This window comes from Paramisgurnus dabryanus, chromosome 24 (assembly GCF_030506205.2).
Source record: "Paramisgurnus dabryanus chromosome 24, PD_genome_1.1, whole genome shotgun sequence".
NCBI classification, from domain to species: domain Eukaryota; kingdom Metazoa; phylum Chordata; class Actinopteri; order Cypriniformes; family Cobitidae; genus Paramisgurnus; species Paramisgurnus dabryanus.
This window is the reverse complement of record NC_133360.1, coordinates 1,864,260-1,880,942: the sequence shown is the minus strand read 5'-3', so window position 1 is coordinate 1,880,942 and position 16,683 is coordinate 1,864,260. Positions and strand designations below refer to the sequence as shown.

Genomic DNA, 16,683 nt, shown 5'->3' with positions numbered 1-16,683 from the left:
GAAAATATTTCTCTGCTGTCATTATTTCCAAACATGTTATGCATCCAAACATGTTAATAATGTTAGGTATGATGAGGATTATATGTATCTTTCGCAGTAACTATTGCACTGTAGAATAGTGGCTTAAGCAAAGGATATTGTATAGATAAAATTGCACACTTCTTGCACACAGGGAATTTTCTGCTTGGGGCCCCCATAGACCCTAGAATCGCCTCTGGTAACAGCTTTAAGAAATCAATGGAAATCTATGTCGTAATTTGCTATAGTTGTCATTCATTATATTTTAGAGTCCCGTTACTTAAAAAAAACAGAAGAATCATTTAACAGTATAGCTGTTTTCTCGAGTTAACGGTTTCAATGATCTGTCGTTATTTTTGGTTTACTGTAGCTGCTGGTGTGTAAAACCTGTTCTTCACCTTATAAATAATGATAAAAATTATAATACAAGCTTTGTTCAAGTCTTATTTGAGGCATAAGGTAACTGTTTAGAACAGATGCATTGTTGTTTTTTGCCATTTTTAAATGTTACAATGTTATTGGTGTGTGTAACAGCTCAAGTATACAGTTTGTAACTGAGAGAACTGACACGTTTATACTGATGTAAGTGAAGGTAAGGGGGTGCTGACCCAGTGGTGGTTTTAAAGGCCAGGAGCAGAGACTTACATTTTATGCGAGCTGCTATATGAAGCCAGTGTAACTTGACAAAGAGAGGAGTGACGTGCGCCCTCTTTGGCACATTTGGCTCATTTGCCCTCTTTGGCTCATATTTAATCAATTGCTCTGAAATATCTGAGAAAGCCTTTTGAGCATGTTCAGTAATAAGCCCATCAGTATAAACGTGTCAGTTCTCTGCCTCAGTAATTTCTCCCGCTTGTGTTAACAACTCGCAAGTGGCCAAAAAACAGATAAAAACACAAAGTGTAAACGCGAATGTGTCTCTCTCATCCACTTATAATCCGATCGACCAAAACACGTCTTTTTAAGGCAGGATAGGCAGGAATTATCTAAAAAACTTTTTTACAAATTTGTTTAAACTGTCTTTATATACAAATACATAATTAAAATGTAAGTACTCTGAAAAAGAGAGTATAAAACTCGAGTGTCTGTAGACCTCTCACGACTGTTTTAAACACAGCTCATTATTTCCATTTAGGACAAAACAAATGATTGGCTTGCGCGACTATCACTCTCTCTCGCGACCATGGCACACCCCTGTTGCTACAGGATCTGCCCACACATGCGCACACCCGATTGATTTGAAAGTGCACGAGGCACTCTAGGAAGAGCAAAAGTATGGCAGAGAAATAGCATTCAGAACTCACAGTACCTACATATGCAGTCAGCGAAGGCAAACAAAGGAATAAACGAAGCAATCAAACGAGAGTAAATATCGCGTGGCTTTTCATTGAGTCGATGATGCGGTAGCGGTATTGTCTCCCGAGTGTAGTCCTCATCAGAGTCAACAATGCTTTCATCACGGAAACTCTTCCATGCAAAACACTGGCTTAATAGTGAGTACTAAAAGCCATCCTATTTGTTTATATTCATAGTGATAAAGTTAGGTGTATTATTACATGTGATTGTGACATGATGTTATTACATGCACCGCGCTCCTTCCTCTCCGCTTGTCTGAGGTAAATCCTTCTCCCAGCAAAGCTGTCGGTGTCTCGCGTTCCTGTGTTTTAGGGGCGTGGCTTTAAAAGAAATCCAGAAGGGAGGGGGTGGAGTGAATGGAAAAATGAGCTGTGTTTAAAACATTGGTGAGAGGTCTACAGACACTCGATTTTTATACTCTCTTTTTCAGAGTACTTACATTTTACTTATGTACTGGTATATAAAGACAGTTTAATCAAATCTGTAAAAAAGTTTTTTTTAGATAATTCCTGCCTATCCTGCCTTTAATACCAGGTGTAAAAATGTTGTGAAGACACCGCTTGACCGTTGCCGCTTGAACAAGAGACCACTGACTGAACACTGAAGTGAATGATTAGCTGGCGTCACTACAGCGAGTGACCTGGGTCGCCAGTAGCAAACAACAACAAATACTTAGATCATTCAAAAGCATTTCTGTTCTGTAAAACAATATTAATATCAGCTGCATATCAATATATCAAATAAAACAATAAATCGGTTGGTCTCTAGTATTTTCCTTGCTCAGCTGCTCTCAGATTGGTCCTGAATTGCTCTTAAGCGAAGACTCCTACATAGAAGTTTTTAAACTAAATTAGGAGCTCACTGAGAGAATTTAAAGAAACTTTAAGAATACGGGCCCTAAACAACAGAAACCTTAAAAGGACACATTTAAACAATTAACGCATTTTGAAAAAACTCACCTAACAGTCTTGAGTGCACATTTGGGATCTTGTATTAAATCATAAATGTGTTTGACTCCTGATTCTCCAGGATCATTTCCACTGAGATCCAGCTCTATCAGATGTGAAGGGTTTGATCTCACAGCTCTAGACAAAGCAACATAACCTTCTTCTCCAATACTGCAGCATGAGAGTCTAAAGAAGAAATAACACTTTTATTTTAAAAATAACATAGCATTTATTATCATTCTGTAAGGGTTTACTAAAGCAATATGGCTGGAGTATGAGTGTGATATAGCTCTATATCATCACGGCTGTGATTAGGCCAGAGGCACAAGTAGAGAAGGCCATCACAGCCGTGATGATATAGAGCTATATTACATAACTCACATAGAGATCTTGCTTTTATACAACAGTTTCGATGCCGCGTTTGAAAAAAGAAAACTAGAAAACAACAACAGAGTTATTTTAAAAGCCTCTTTAGTGAGTAACTACTTTCTTCCGCAGCGGATTTAAAGCTCAGAATGACAGGTAAACCTTTTAGCTGTTTTGAATGTCATAATAACTCAATAGATGTTTCTAATTATTAATGTTTCTGGGTCAAAAAATTAAGTTATAAGATAAGTTTAGGTAAGAATATATAAGTTTAATTTTCAGATCTGCAGTTGATTAAAGATAGCACCATATTAAACATTTGCTTAGAAAAATTTGGACATGTGAGTTCCAGGCGCTACCAGTGGGCGTCATTGTTCACTGACCCCGCTGACCAAATACTCATCTCAGACAATCCTATAATTTTCCGCTGGCTCTGATGTATCGGTGTTTGATGGTCAAAAATAATATTTTATTTCTTTTGGGTTGGTCTCACGAATCTATTATTTGTTTCTTTTATTTATATTTAGTCTCCTTGTTGTTTTTATTGTTTTGGCAGAGGTAAAAGTTAAATTCCGTGACTATATGTATATACTTAATTTGCTTTCTTTTTAATCTTAACACTGTACTAGAGTGCTGAGTTTTTTAATGGACTTTGTTCTTGTCTGTACTACATGAAACAGAATAATTAAGTGTTTTTATATTGTACTTAACCAGTTTTTAAAAACTGTCAGAGAGTGATTGTTTCTGCGAAAATTCTGCATCAGATCATGATATAGACGTTTGTGTGGTGAATGGTCCTGAGGAAGAGAGGTACTTTGCGTTTGAGCGTGTTTGTTTCATAGACACGTTTCGGCTCACGGGCACAGGCGCTGAGTAAATATATTGTGCGGTAGATGCGTTTGTGTGCCAAGCACTCTCAAAAATAAATAAGAAACTGAGTGAAGCCTGCTCCTACGACACAATTTGTTTGTGTGGTGAACCAACCACCCAAGCTTTGTACCTTATATGGACAGAGGGGTCCTGGATACATATTTTAGAATTCTAAACTGGAAGCAACAGCCAAAGCCTGCAAGGATAAACGGACGTCTGACTATAAAGTGAGTGTTTTTATTTTCTTTCTTATACTAATGTGGCATTTATGTACACAATAGGGCTGTCAAAATGGCTGAACAAGTACATTCGAAATTCGTCCTTGAAAAATAATAAAATTCGAATTATATTCGAATTATAAAGACCTACTTTATCTTGGAGAAAATACTCCTAAAAGCCCACAAGAGGGCGCAGCACAAAGCCCCAATGATATAAACAAATCATGCAAAGCATTTTTTTTGTTAAAACGAATGTTATAAACACTAATAAATTAAACATAATTTCATAAATTCATATGCAAAGGAACAAAAGTGCACATAGAAATCTGGAAGTGCAAAATGCTAAATTTACAAATTATTTTATGTACCATACATTAATTAAATTTAAAAAAAAAAATGTACAGAGCCTCAGTCAATACAGAACACAACGGTGTCTTAATGAAATCAAAATTAACCAGTATATTTGTGCACCTGTAAATGTACAAAACGAATGCCATACATAGACAATGCATATTAATATAGGGCATTTTATATAATATATAAGTAGATAAATTTACGTGTTTCTAATAAAGTATGAAAACGAATTAATCTTTATTTAAGCCAAAATAAGTGGGAAAGATCATTAGTCACTTAAATTTTGTCAAGCTTAAACGCTATTCACAACAACTTGTATTATATTTTGTGTGTTCCTTGGTTGAAAATATGTAGAAATATATGCGAGTAATAAAGTACACAACAGAAATGTTTAACTTACGCGCAGAGTGAAGCCGTTAATAAAGCAGACTCTCCGTAATTAATAGAGGACGTGCTGAAACAGTCGAGTTGGCAGATGATCATCATGTTTATATTTCACGCAGATAATGTTGATGAAAAACTTGCATATCAATGTCCAGGTGAAAGTCAAGTTTCCAGTCAGTTATTAAATAAAGCCAACGCGGCGTTACATTGCAACTCTCTCATATGCGGTGTGGACTCTGTAGACGCACATATGGTTTTAATGTTGCTAACAAGCAGCTGAAATATGGCACTTTCGTGTTGATCAGTTATTTTAAACTTTGAAACTGCATTTAGAAGCAGACGACAATAATTAATCTCAGTTAGTTTCACTTTGCGGTTGAATTCCAGTTGATGCTCCAAAAACCAAAGCAGCATCACACAGCCCTTTTAATATGTATTCTGTCCGACTCGTAATCCCCACTGTCTTTTCTTGCTATTTTTCAAATGAATAACGCTGGCTTGCTCCGCATAGTTGGCTGAGCCGCTAACGCTCTGTATAACAATCCGCGTCAGTTACGTCATCATCACGTTGCGTGAGCATCCTGACACAGGTAAAATTCGAATGCAAAGTTTTACGTTCGAATATGCATATTTTTTTTACATTCGACGAATATTCGAAATTCGAATTAAAATTTGACAGCCCTAGTACACAATATCATATCTGAGCGGTGTTCCAATTAATGGGAGTGGCTTGCAGAGCTGTGCATTGTGGTGCATTGTGGGAGGTTTAGTTTTCCATACAAATGCCCCCTTAAGTCACGTTCTGTCTTTTCTCTGTAAAATAGGCACCAAATTCTAAATTTATGTTGCATTTCAACTACAAATATGACCCACTTTCAATAAAGATTAATGTTTCTACCGATGAAATGGCCCTTTAATCACATTGTATGTCTTAACCGAATCTTTACAGCACGAATGCATGCACAGATTACAGAAAATCATTGGCAGTGTGAATTAACCTAAAATCAAATGATCCAGGACAAATCCCGAATGCATTTTCCATATATTTTCTGTAATGTCTGTGTGAAAGGGGATTATGTAACATCATTCTGTAGCAGTGGTGGCTGGTCACTAGGGGGCGCTGGGGCACCGCCCCCTTAAAGTTGGCCAGAAAGGAAAGCTACTTTAACATGTTACCAAAAAGTTAAATATATAGGGCAAATTAATACAAAATAAAATCATTTAGTTGTACTATTTCACTGTTAGTCATGTTATAATTTATTTAAAACAATTAAAAATCAAAAGTGAGTTTGTTGTGTGTGTGTCATGTTTGTGTGTCTGGGGCGCACCCCTAATGAGTGTCTATGTAGGTCAGGAAAAAGGGTAAAAACATGTGACCTGAGGCTGAGCTCTAAGTGGCTGGTTTCGGGTGTGCCCCAAGTCCTCCCACTTATGTTGTAAGCGAATCAAAATTGCTTTTAATGTTTTTTACCTCCTGTGATTGGATCGTTCTCAGAGTCTCATAACCGCGTTGGAGATTGCTGTGTTAACTGATAGCTACAGTACAGATCAGTGAAAGCAAGTGAAATATCTTGAGATGAAGGAAAATATGATTTTATCCTTACAAAATCACCCTATAAAAGGTATTTAATTGATGAATAAATAAAGGATTAAGAAGCTTGGACCAGATCGACCAACGGAGCTTAATGATGGCAGTCTGTGTGCTCCAACCACTTCTCATGGCAAATGGAGTTGGCTGGCTGGATATAGCATGTAAGTCTTGAGTTTAATTTTTTTCCCTGTTTGCTGTTTTAAAGTCTGAATGCGTGATAGACGTGCAGGACATGAACACAAAAGACACGAAAAGTCTTTGATGGAGAAAATTTAAGCAGAATAAAGAAAAATCTGAACGCCCATACAACTTAACTTGAGAATGTAATTCCTATGTATGTCCAGTTGGTGGCAGTGTGTTGCTCAAATGACGCCCTGGTTTCTAGATATTCTCGCGATATTTTGATGTCATACACTGATTGGTCTGCGCATGGCTGCTGAAGTTAAACACTACATGAGCGCTGCAACAAGACACCTGTCTAAGGTAAAGATACAAAATCTAATGACAAGAGTCTGCATTAATCTGCCTTCATGCGTTTATTACACAAGATGGTTTCAGATGAGTTTAGTTCCATTCATATTTGTACATGTTTATTGATATTTTAATCGCAGCAATATTTTGTTATTTGATTTGTTCATATTTGCCTGTTTAGCATAAAGCTCCGTGTTTTATTGCCTCCGCTGTCACTGTGAGAAAAAAAAACATTAATTAATCTGCTTCATGTGATGGTAAAATGATGCACGGTCTCCGTTTATCTGTTCTCTAAACAAATGAATAAACACATTTGACTTGTATGCTCGTCTTGTAGGTTTATGATTAGAAATGGACATGTGAACGAAAACAATTGAAACATGATATGACGAATAATAACTGACTGTGACAGACTCTTTACAACGCTGTTTATCAAAAATGACGGAGATTGAAAAAGTCTATCGCAACCTCTGTATGTGTGTGTGTGTGTGTGTGTATGTATGTATGATTGATTACCTTGATTAGTTCATTACAGATTCATAGTACATTTATTTCGTGAGTTTGATTTCAACTGTAACATTTTCAGCATTTTAGCTAAGTAGTAGCCTAATGATACTCATCACCTGAGAAATGGCTATTAAGAGTACTGCATTACTACAGTAACAGTTTGATTTTGAGTGTGTTTGCGCCCCCCCCAAATTTTTTTTAGCACCAGCCGCCACTGTTCTGTAGAGTCCCAAAAGTCATCCATCACTCGCTGTAAATGTACAGTACGCTCACCAAAGATGCAGTTTTACCCAAAGGCATGCGTAACAAAATCGTTTGAGTAAAACTCAAATCAGGAGAGGAGTTCAGTATCTGGAGATGATGATGTGATGATGATGTGATGATAGATGTTTCCTCACCTGAGTCTCTGTATTTGACATTGACGTTTCTTGAGTTCATCACAGATCTGTTTGACTCCTGAATCCATCAGACGACTGTTGTTCATCTCAATCTCTTTCACACAGGAGAGAAGAGCAGCTACAGCTAAACATTGTTTCTCTGTCAGCTCACAATCATTCAGTCTAAACAGAAGAAACATCATCATCATCATCATCTGACAGTCTGTTCTATACTGTACTGTATGAAAAGTCAACTCACATGATTTTCTTCACTTTACTATGAGAGTCCATCAACAGAGCTGAGAGTTTCTCTCCATCCAAATCTCCCAGTTTATTATCACTCAGATTCAGTTCTTTTAACAGTAATGGATGAACATCAAGAACTTCATTCAGATAAACACAAGCTTCTTCTGCAGCATCACTCTTCAATAATCTATAGACACAGCAACATCACTTTACATCTCAACATCATACTGTACTGTTATTGTCATGTTATATCACTTCACATGTTTCTCACTGATCTAAAGTAGTATTTGGGTTAAATTATGACAACTGGTTCCAGTATTCGGGGGATTTATACCACAGTTAAATAGTGCAGTCTTAAAAAATTGTATGTCACAGAATGAATGCCAGTTAGAAATCAGGTAAGTAAATAAAAAAATTTAAGATTACACTGGATGATGGCAAAAGTAGTCAAATGTAATCTAATTCAGGTTTAGTAGAAAATATATGGAGCTTAACCAAGTCCTTATTCACACAGCACTTTGGTCCCAGACAATACCCATAAAATTGGCAGACAAAAGGTTCTGTGTGAACGTAAACACGTTCCATAAATGTTCTGGGATCGCTCCGGTAAAGAGGTGTGGTAGTGAGGACACACGTGTTATGGCAACATTAAGTTATGGTTCAGCTCTTTAAAACAAGGTGCTTACATGCAGATCAACATTCACAACAGGAAATGTCTGCAAACTGGACTGAAGGGAGCTCATCAAGTATCCAATCTGAAGCTGAGATCATTCACCAGCACACTAGTACGGCGTGTCACACGCTCCTTTATAGTCTGATCATAAACAAAAATGCATGCGAGTGGTTCATGGAGAGAGAATTAATTGATAAGCAAACTTCAGACGCTGCGGAGAAAAAACCCACAAAACCAAGTGCAGGACTTTAAACGCATCACATGTCTTTCTGGGGTCTTTATGGTATCTGTGTGAACGCACATACAGATTCCAGCAAATCATTGGCAGTTTGAATTAACCAAAAATCTAACGATCCTGGAAAAATCCAGTATGCATTTCCCGTGTATTTTACGTAAAGTCTGTGAGAAAAGGGCTCAAGTTTCATATACCTGACATCACATTCGTCATGAAAAAATTCTGTGGGAAAGACCAGCAGGGTTTGACATTAAAGATGCAATTTGTATTATCGGCGCCGCTAGATGGCGCCAGATCAAATCAATAACAATGACGTTGTTTAATGACACTCTGAAGCAGCTTGGAATTATGGGATTTGTAGTCTTTAACTCAACCGCTGACCAGTGTCTGATTTGTTAATATTTGAAGCTCTAAATACCTGACTTTCTTCAGTGCACAGTTTTGATCTTGTATTAAATCATAGATGAGTTTGACTCCTGATTCTCCAGGATCATTTCCACTGAGATCCAGCTCTATCAGATGTGAAGGGTTTGATCTCACAGCTCTAGACAAAGATTCATAACCTTCTTCTCCAATACTACAGTCTGAGAGTCTAGAGAAGGAAAAATTAACAATCACATCCATTATTTCATTGATATATCTGGAAGAACGATGTAATGTTGTTACCTGAGTTTGTGTAGTTGACAGTTTGTATTTTGTAATCCGTCCTGAAGTTTCTTGACTCCTGAATCCTGTAGTTTATTGTTGCTCATGTCGAGCTCTTTTAGACCGGGCTTTGATCTTAAAACTGAAGCTAAAGCTGAACAACTTTCTTCTGTTAGACCACAACCACTTAATCTGAAATATTACACAATACAAACATTATATATACACAAAACACTCTTATCATGGGTGTGTATTATTTACTTCATTCATAAACTCATTTCAATACACAAATATTACAACAATAATACACTTCAATTCATAATTTCCTCTTCATTCAAACTCATGATATTAAATGATGTTGTGTTTGTTAAGAGACTTTAAATAAAGATGAAATCCTCACATGAGTGTGTCGAGTCTACAGTGTTTATCCTTCAGTAGATCACAGATCTGTTTCACTCTTGTGTTGTTTAGTTTATGATCATTCAAATTCAGTTCTCTCTGGAGTAAAATCTCTTTACCTACAACCCCATTAAGATACTGATGAGCTTCTTCTGCTGAAGGACTCTGTAATAATCTGGAGACAGAAGATAATATTAGCTGAAATTATCTGTTTAATAATTATTTACTGTAACGACATTATATTGCAAACTTCTAAAGATTTGAAAAAAGATCATGGCCTGTATTCTTATAATTAGAATATCATAAAAAAATTGCATTTCCTTTTGAAATCAGGGTCCCAGAGTCTGGAGAAAGAGAGGAGAGGTACACAATTCACGTTGCTCGAGGTCTAGGTTAAAGTTTCCACAGTAAGTGATGGTTTGGGATGCCTTGTCATCTGCTGGTGTTGGTCCACTGTGTTTTCTGAGGTCCAAGGTCAACACAGCCATATACCAGGAAGTTTAAGAGCACTTCATGCTTCCTGGTGCTAAAAAACTTTATGAAGCTGCAGATTTAATTTTTCAACAGGACTTGGCACCTGCACACAGTGCCAAAGCTACCAGTACCTGGTTAAGGACCATGGTATCCCTGTTCATAATTGGCCAGCAAACTCACCTGACCTTAACCCCATAGAAAATCTATGGGGTATTGTAAAGAGGAAGATGCGATATGCCAAACCCAACAATGCAGAAGAGATGAAGGCTGTATAAATGTGCATTCATCTTTGCCATGTTATATTTATTTATTACACGGCTCTCTGGAATGCTTGATTCTGATTGGTCAGTTGAGACATTTGCAGGTTCGTTCTTTTCAAATAATAACCGCTCCAAAATAATAACGCATAGCCGGTACTACTTTTACGAGTAAGATCGCTCCGCGCCAATAAAGATTACTGTTTGTTTGGCGCCATCTTGTGACAAACACTGGACAACCACGACAAGACACAGAGAGCTTACTGAGACTGAACTTGACAAAATAGAGCATGACAGCTACGAAGCCAACACACAAAAAAATACAGAATGGGCATTAAAACTTCTCAAAGACTGGCTAAAAGAGAAAAAATGGAGACAGACAAGTATGAAGCAGAGGATCTTAATAAGGTATTACGATCATTTTATGCATCTGTGCAAAGTTTCGCGGAAGGATAAACATGTTAATTTAAAACAAATATGCCAATAAAATGTTTCAAATTCATATTCATGTCCAGTTTTTTTCTTATGTGACAAGTAGCCGTGTAATAAGCGGGATAATGTAGAGTCAGCCGGTAGTTATCGGGAAATAAGCCCCTTCAGTGTGATACAAGACCCTCCGCTTCGCGTCGGGTCCTGATCACACTGTCGGGGCTTATTTCCCAATAACTACCGGCTGCCTCTACATTATCCCTTACTTAGTTGACTAGTGGTATACACTGATTTCAAAAAATAAACATTAATGGCATTAAAGTGGCAAAAATTAAAATTATCTCTGCTGCATACAGTAGTTGCATTTTTACCAGTTTGTGAATCTGTTACCTTAGTTAATGTAGTGATTACTTTTATTTTTGCCACTATGGCATTTTTGTGCTGTATCAGAGATGTTGTCTATTATAAGATCGTTCACAAACATGATTCCTGTATGGTCTAATGTGTTGTGTGTTATTAACTTTTTGTCATGCATTGTGTGCAACACTTTTTGTCTTCCTTTTCGTGTATTATCCACTTTCCCTGTTGCTAAAGAAACTTTTAGGCCTCTTAAAATCCCTGTCGATACTCCTAACAATTTTGGACCTTAAGACCTCTTTTAATGGTTAAGATGCTTTCTGAATTACTAATTTCTTTACTAGGATCTTTTCTTAAATTTTAAGGGGAAATGCCCACATTTCTAAGAATTTTGTCACTAGGAGCAACTCTTTGAGCTAAGATTTTTTGTGAATATGGGCCCTGAAACCTTAAAATGACATATTTAAAGGCTTTAAAAAAGCTTTTATAAATTAAATAGTAAAGAAAAACAAACTTAAATTTATAAGATTTATAAACGACATCATATTGAGAATCCTCACCTGACTTTCTTGAGTGCACAGTTTTGATCTTGTATTAAATCATAGATGTGTTTGACTCCTGATTCTCCAGGATCATTTCCACTGAGATCCAGCTCTATCAGATGTGATGGGTTTGATCTCGCAGCTTTAGACAAAGCAACATAACCTTCTTCTCCAATACTACAGTCTGATAATCTAGAGAATGAAAAGTTTATTTGATTGAAAACTGTTTTGAAGATATAAGACTTTTCAAATATGTAAAAAAAATTAGTTACAACTGTAACCTTGTTTCCCTGAGATAAGGAATGAGATTGCGACATGAAATTACACTTGGGGAAAGAATGCCACAGCATTGGCGCATCTGAATAATCTGTAAAACTAGCCTGTCTTATAGGCGGCGAGTGATGACATATAAAAAATGTAGTGAACACTACATGCACAAGGAGTTATAGCAATGAGACTTGTCTTGTTCCATATGTCAAGGAACCAAGGTTACAGTCATAACCGAGACGTTTCCTTTCGAGGTAACTTGACGCTGCATCATGAAATGATACTTTGGGGAATGAATGCCAACAATCAGCTCATTTACATGCACACCAATAATGCGATTATTTCCAATAATGCGAGTAAGGTCTTAATCGCAGTAAGATGTTTACATGACTGGAGCTAACCTCTTCACTCCGGTTTACATGCAGTTTTTATTTTCGGATTATTCACACAAAGTTCAATGCAGAGCACAAATGATGAACTCACATATATGGTCCACTGTTTTAATTTACTTAAGTTAAATGACAAACACGTTGTTATAGATGTATTTCATTATCCGGTGCTGTGATGAAGATATAAATATGACAGTGCCTGTAAAGGGCGTTCACATTAAAACGATATAAAAATATAGTTTTAAAAATCGTTTTATATAGATAATAGCAGAGTTCATATAACGATAGCGATTTGGCACATGATGAACGATAAACCATTGACAGCCAATCAAATCTATTTGAACTTGAAGTGCACGCGCACTTAAAATGCAGCAGAAAGCTCATTCATTGCTGAGGTTTATAACATAAAATTACCTCAGGTATCCAGCGCTGATGCTGTGAAACTTTTCTACCACACTGACTACGCCAAAAGGTATTATATTATTACACAAACTACTACATTCATTTAGTTGAGGACATCTGCTGGTTTCCCGCTGTGTAAATGCAAGAACAGCATATTTACATATTCAGTGACATGTAAACAATTGCAAAAAAGTTTTTATTACAAGAAATATCCAATATTAGGTAATGCCACGCTCGTTGAGAGAATTAGCATGAAGTTATCATTATGATGTGGTCACTAATATATTTATCGTTATAATTATCGTTATAATGTCCCTTAATGGTTTAATACACTGATGTCGTGTTATTTGAGCTATTTCTGAATGAAGACAGACTGCTGACAGCGAGTCGTGTTGGCAGAGTTCACGTAAAACTTCCTAATGTCAAGTTTAAAACGAATTTGTGCTTAAGGTGCTTGACTAAAACACACGCGCACTTCAGTTAGTGCGGTATTAAAGCGTTTACATGGACGCATACTGCGATTATAAACGGCGTACGCCACCTCTTTTAATGCGATTATACTTACTGCGATTATGAGCTTAATCGCATTATTTTTATCGAATTATTGCGTTTACATGAGGTAAGGTATAATCGCAGTATTGCCAAAATCCCATTATAATCGCATTATTGGTGTGCATGTAAACAAGCTCAATGTCATAAGGTTTGTGACTGTCCTTTTGTGAAGAGTGTCATGCACTGATCAGGACATAAGAACCTGATCCTAGGTAAGGGTGAGAGGTCCAAACTATAGTAACTCGTGTAAGACCGGATGTTAAACCATCACCTTTTTTTCAATCAAGTTTGTTTATGGTAGAGACATTGTATAACAATAAAACCTTGGTTTGTGCCATTAATCTGCATTTGACCCTCAGGTGGGTCGGTTGACATGCATTCAACCTCTTTGATCCCTTCAACTCAACTCTTCAAATTCTCTCAGTCTAAAACCTTTCTCCAAGCTTTCAGGCTTAAATCAGGGCTCAACATAAAGGACTGCCCGGTGGCCCGGGGCAAGCGTGAGAGATGTTCGGGCAAGTGAAAACCTGAACCACTGGCCCGACCGGGCCAGTATAAAAAATTATTTGCGTTGAGCCCTGTTGGGTATTTGCTGAATATATATGATCTTATGTATATATGTTGTTCTGAGATTGCAATTTTATATGCATGTGTGGTATCATACCACACATGCATATAAAATACTGGTATCATTTTAAAGGTCATGGTGTGATGGGGTAAAAAGGTCTCAGTTCGATAATTCTAAGAGAAAGTGTACTGAAGTTCAGAACAGCATAATCTGTACTCCTACTAGAGGTTTGTCTTCCTGAGGAGATATAGTTTACAGATGGTTAACAATCCCATTTGGTTCCCCTGGTCGCAAGAACCTGACCAACCAAATTCTAATTTGAGACTTCTATGATTCTTTGTCTCATCTGTGTATATAAGTTGGCTTGGCAAAAGACTCGGGGAGGATATCTTTAGCAAGAAGCTCCCGCACAGTCTGCACAGTCTCTGTTTGTATTCAAACATAATGGAAGCATCTGTATTCAGAAAATCCCGCACTGCTGAGTATCTTTGATTGCCAGGTATGATTTTGACTTTTATTTTCTATGCTAATGTTTTAGGGCCTTTTTACACCTGGTTTCTTCATGTGTTTTCTCTGATCGGAAAAACTCTTCCATTTACCATCTTTTCCATTAGACCATTTTTGGACAAAGAACTGCTCCACCACCTAAGGGTGGAGTCTGCATTCCACCGGGCCTCAACCCCTGCCTCGACAGAATGTCTGCTCTCACGTTCTGGAACCTTGACATATGCATCGTCCTGGGAAACAAAGAGACCACAGTTTCTTCCATCTATATGGATCCCCTGAAATTCCAATGAAGCAGGGGCAGAATTCATACAGTTTTTGACTGTGAGAAAACATGGTTTCTCCATGTAGACAGGGAATGAAAGCTTTAGCATGTAACCCTGAGCATACAGAACAGGTTTCCCCTCAGGGAAAACCCTTAAGAGTCACCACTGAGGTGCTGTTTATATTAGAACATTTGCGTTTTAAAATGGCATTTTAAAATGAGAACGATTCTTGTTTATACTGGCATTTTAAAAAGAATCTTCATCCACACTTTACACCACCATAAATGCATGAAACATGACCAATGACGTAACTGGGCATGCGCATAAAAGTGTAAAATAACTTATTACTCTAATAATAGCTTACCTTTGCGCATTTATGCAGCCTAGGGGTGTGCGATATTGACAAAAAGTCATACCTGAGTCCTTTGCTGGCAACTATAACAGACACTATTTTTGAACCTATAAAAATGTGTTTGGGAAAGTCTTATACTGTTCTAGCTCCCCCCTACAACATATTAATATGATTAATAGGTTAATTTTGATTTTATAACTAAACAGAAAGGTCTTTATGATTTAAAAAGAAAGCATTCAAGTGAACAGTACTAAACGAAATTTCAGCAAATGCAAACTTCAATCAAACATAGTAAGAGGTGAAGTATTGCTTTAGCCTACAGAAATGCTTGTTGCATTAATTTTTAAAAGTGTGCGAGGTCCGTGCACATCCTCCGCTAGCAACACTAAAAGCGCAAGTGACTAAACGAGCATTATATATTAATGACGTTGAGTTTATTGTTTTTTTAAAGTAGAAAACAAAACTTAAATTAAACTCGAAAATAATGTCTGACCATTACAATTCTCCCTTCATATTGGCCTTTACAATGCCCTATATGGCGTTAAAAATTACAGTCTATCTTTCGTAATAAGCTAACTAAATTTAAACAAAACATAAACACATTACAACAATATTCAAACCCAACAATACTCAAACATAAATATAAAACAGACATTATCTATAAGGATACATGTTAAAACAATCCGATATAGTGTTTATAATAGCTCGTTGGTAGATGTTTACTATTTTTGGCAAAACCTCCGTTGCAAACCTCCATTTACCTGAATAAAATAATTTTTACTTTGAAAATGATGCGCTGTCACGTTAACATCAGCTGTTCGTTTACATAAGACTCAGTCTACGTTCATTTACACTGCAGCGCAACATCTGAGGTCTCAAACTAAAACAGGGTCTGCAGCGTTTGCGAACGAATCCGTTTATGAGGGTTGAAAACTGTGATGTAGTGAAGATGAAAGGCGGAAACGTAGCAAAAGTGACGCGTTTTAAAGGATAAACGCATTAATCTAAACATAGCCTGAGAAAGTCTTATGTGCAGTTGGCCAAAAAAGAATCATGTTGGGCACCGCTGATTTTAAACCCAATATTTACTAAAAAAAAACTAAAAAATTCAGTGTGAACAGGGCCTAATATAATCTTATGATCAGATGTCCCTGCATTGTCACTAAATCTCAAAGCCACTCTAAGGGCCCTATCTTGCACCCAGCGCAATTGACTTTGTCAGTGACGCATGTATCATTTGTATTATGCACCGGCGCACAGCGGGTTTTTCCCTCCACAGACGCACGTCAGCAAACTAGGGAATGAACTTGCGCTCCCTGGGCGGTTCAGCGCAAAAAAAGGAGGCGTGTTCCGGGGCAAACCATCCCTGATGCTATTTTGCAGTTTAAAAAACAATTGCGCCACTGACCAAAAAAAAACTAGTCTAAAGTCAGTGGCGCATTACACGTTGTTCATTATGCTATTTTAAAGGCGCATGCTTGACCATAATGTATAGCGTGCACAACGCGCAAACACTTTGCTTATCTAATCTACACAGACGCAAAAAAATTTTTTTCATTATTTTTGCAATCAGAAATTGTTACAATAAAAAATATTAACACATGAGATAAGAGAAATCATTGTGGTGATAGTTTTTATTTATTGTGTGGCTGCGTTTTAAAAATTAT

The 16,683-nt window shown here is 37.0% G+C and overlaps 1 protein-coding gene across 11 annotated transcripts in view; it reads right to left on the bottom strand.

Moving 5' to 3' along the window:
• The window catches only part of LOC135721124 (uncharacterized), a 126,139-nt gene that overhangs the window by 38,094 nt on the left and 71,362 nt on the right, over positions 1-16,683 (bottom strand). For 8 of the 11 annotated variants that reach the window (XR_012335915.1, XM_065243283.2, XM_065243287.2 and 5 more), the window contains 7 exons: positions 11,735-11,908; positions 9,659-9,832; positions 9,280-9,450; positions 9,032-9,205; positions 7,719-7,892; positions 7,481-7,642; positions 2,334-2,507 (listed from right to left, as the gene is read on the bottom strand). Coding sequence is in view for 10 of the 11 variants with exons in the window: in XM_065243283.2 (XP_065099355.1) it covers positions 2,334-2,507; positions 7,481-7,642; positions 7,719-7,892; positions 9,032-9,205; positions 9,280-9,450; positions 9,659-9,832; positions 11,735-11,908 (1,203 nt within the window). In the remaining variant the exon portion in view is untranslated. The remainder of the gene's footprint in view (positions 1-2,333; positions 2,508-7,480; positions 7,643-7,718; positions 7,893-9,031; positions 9,206-9,279; positions 9,451-9,658; positions 9,833-11,734; positions 11,909-16,683) is intronic. The other 3 variants (XM_073813453.1, XM_073813457.1, XM_073813454.1) reach the window with 2 other exon arrangements.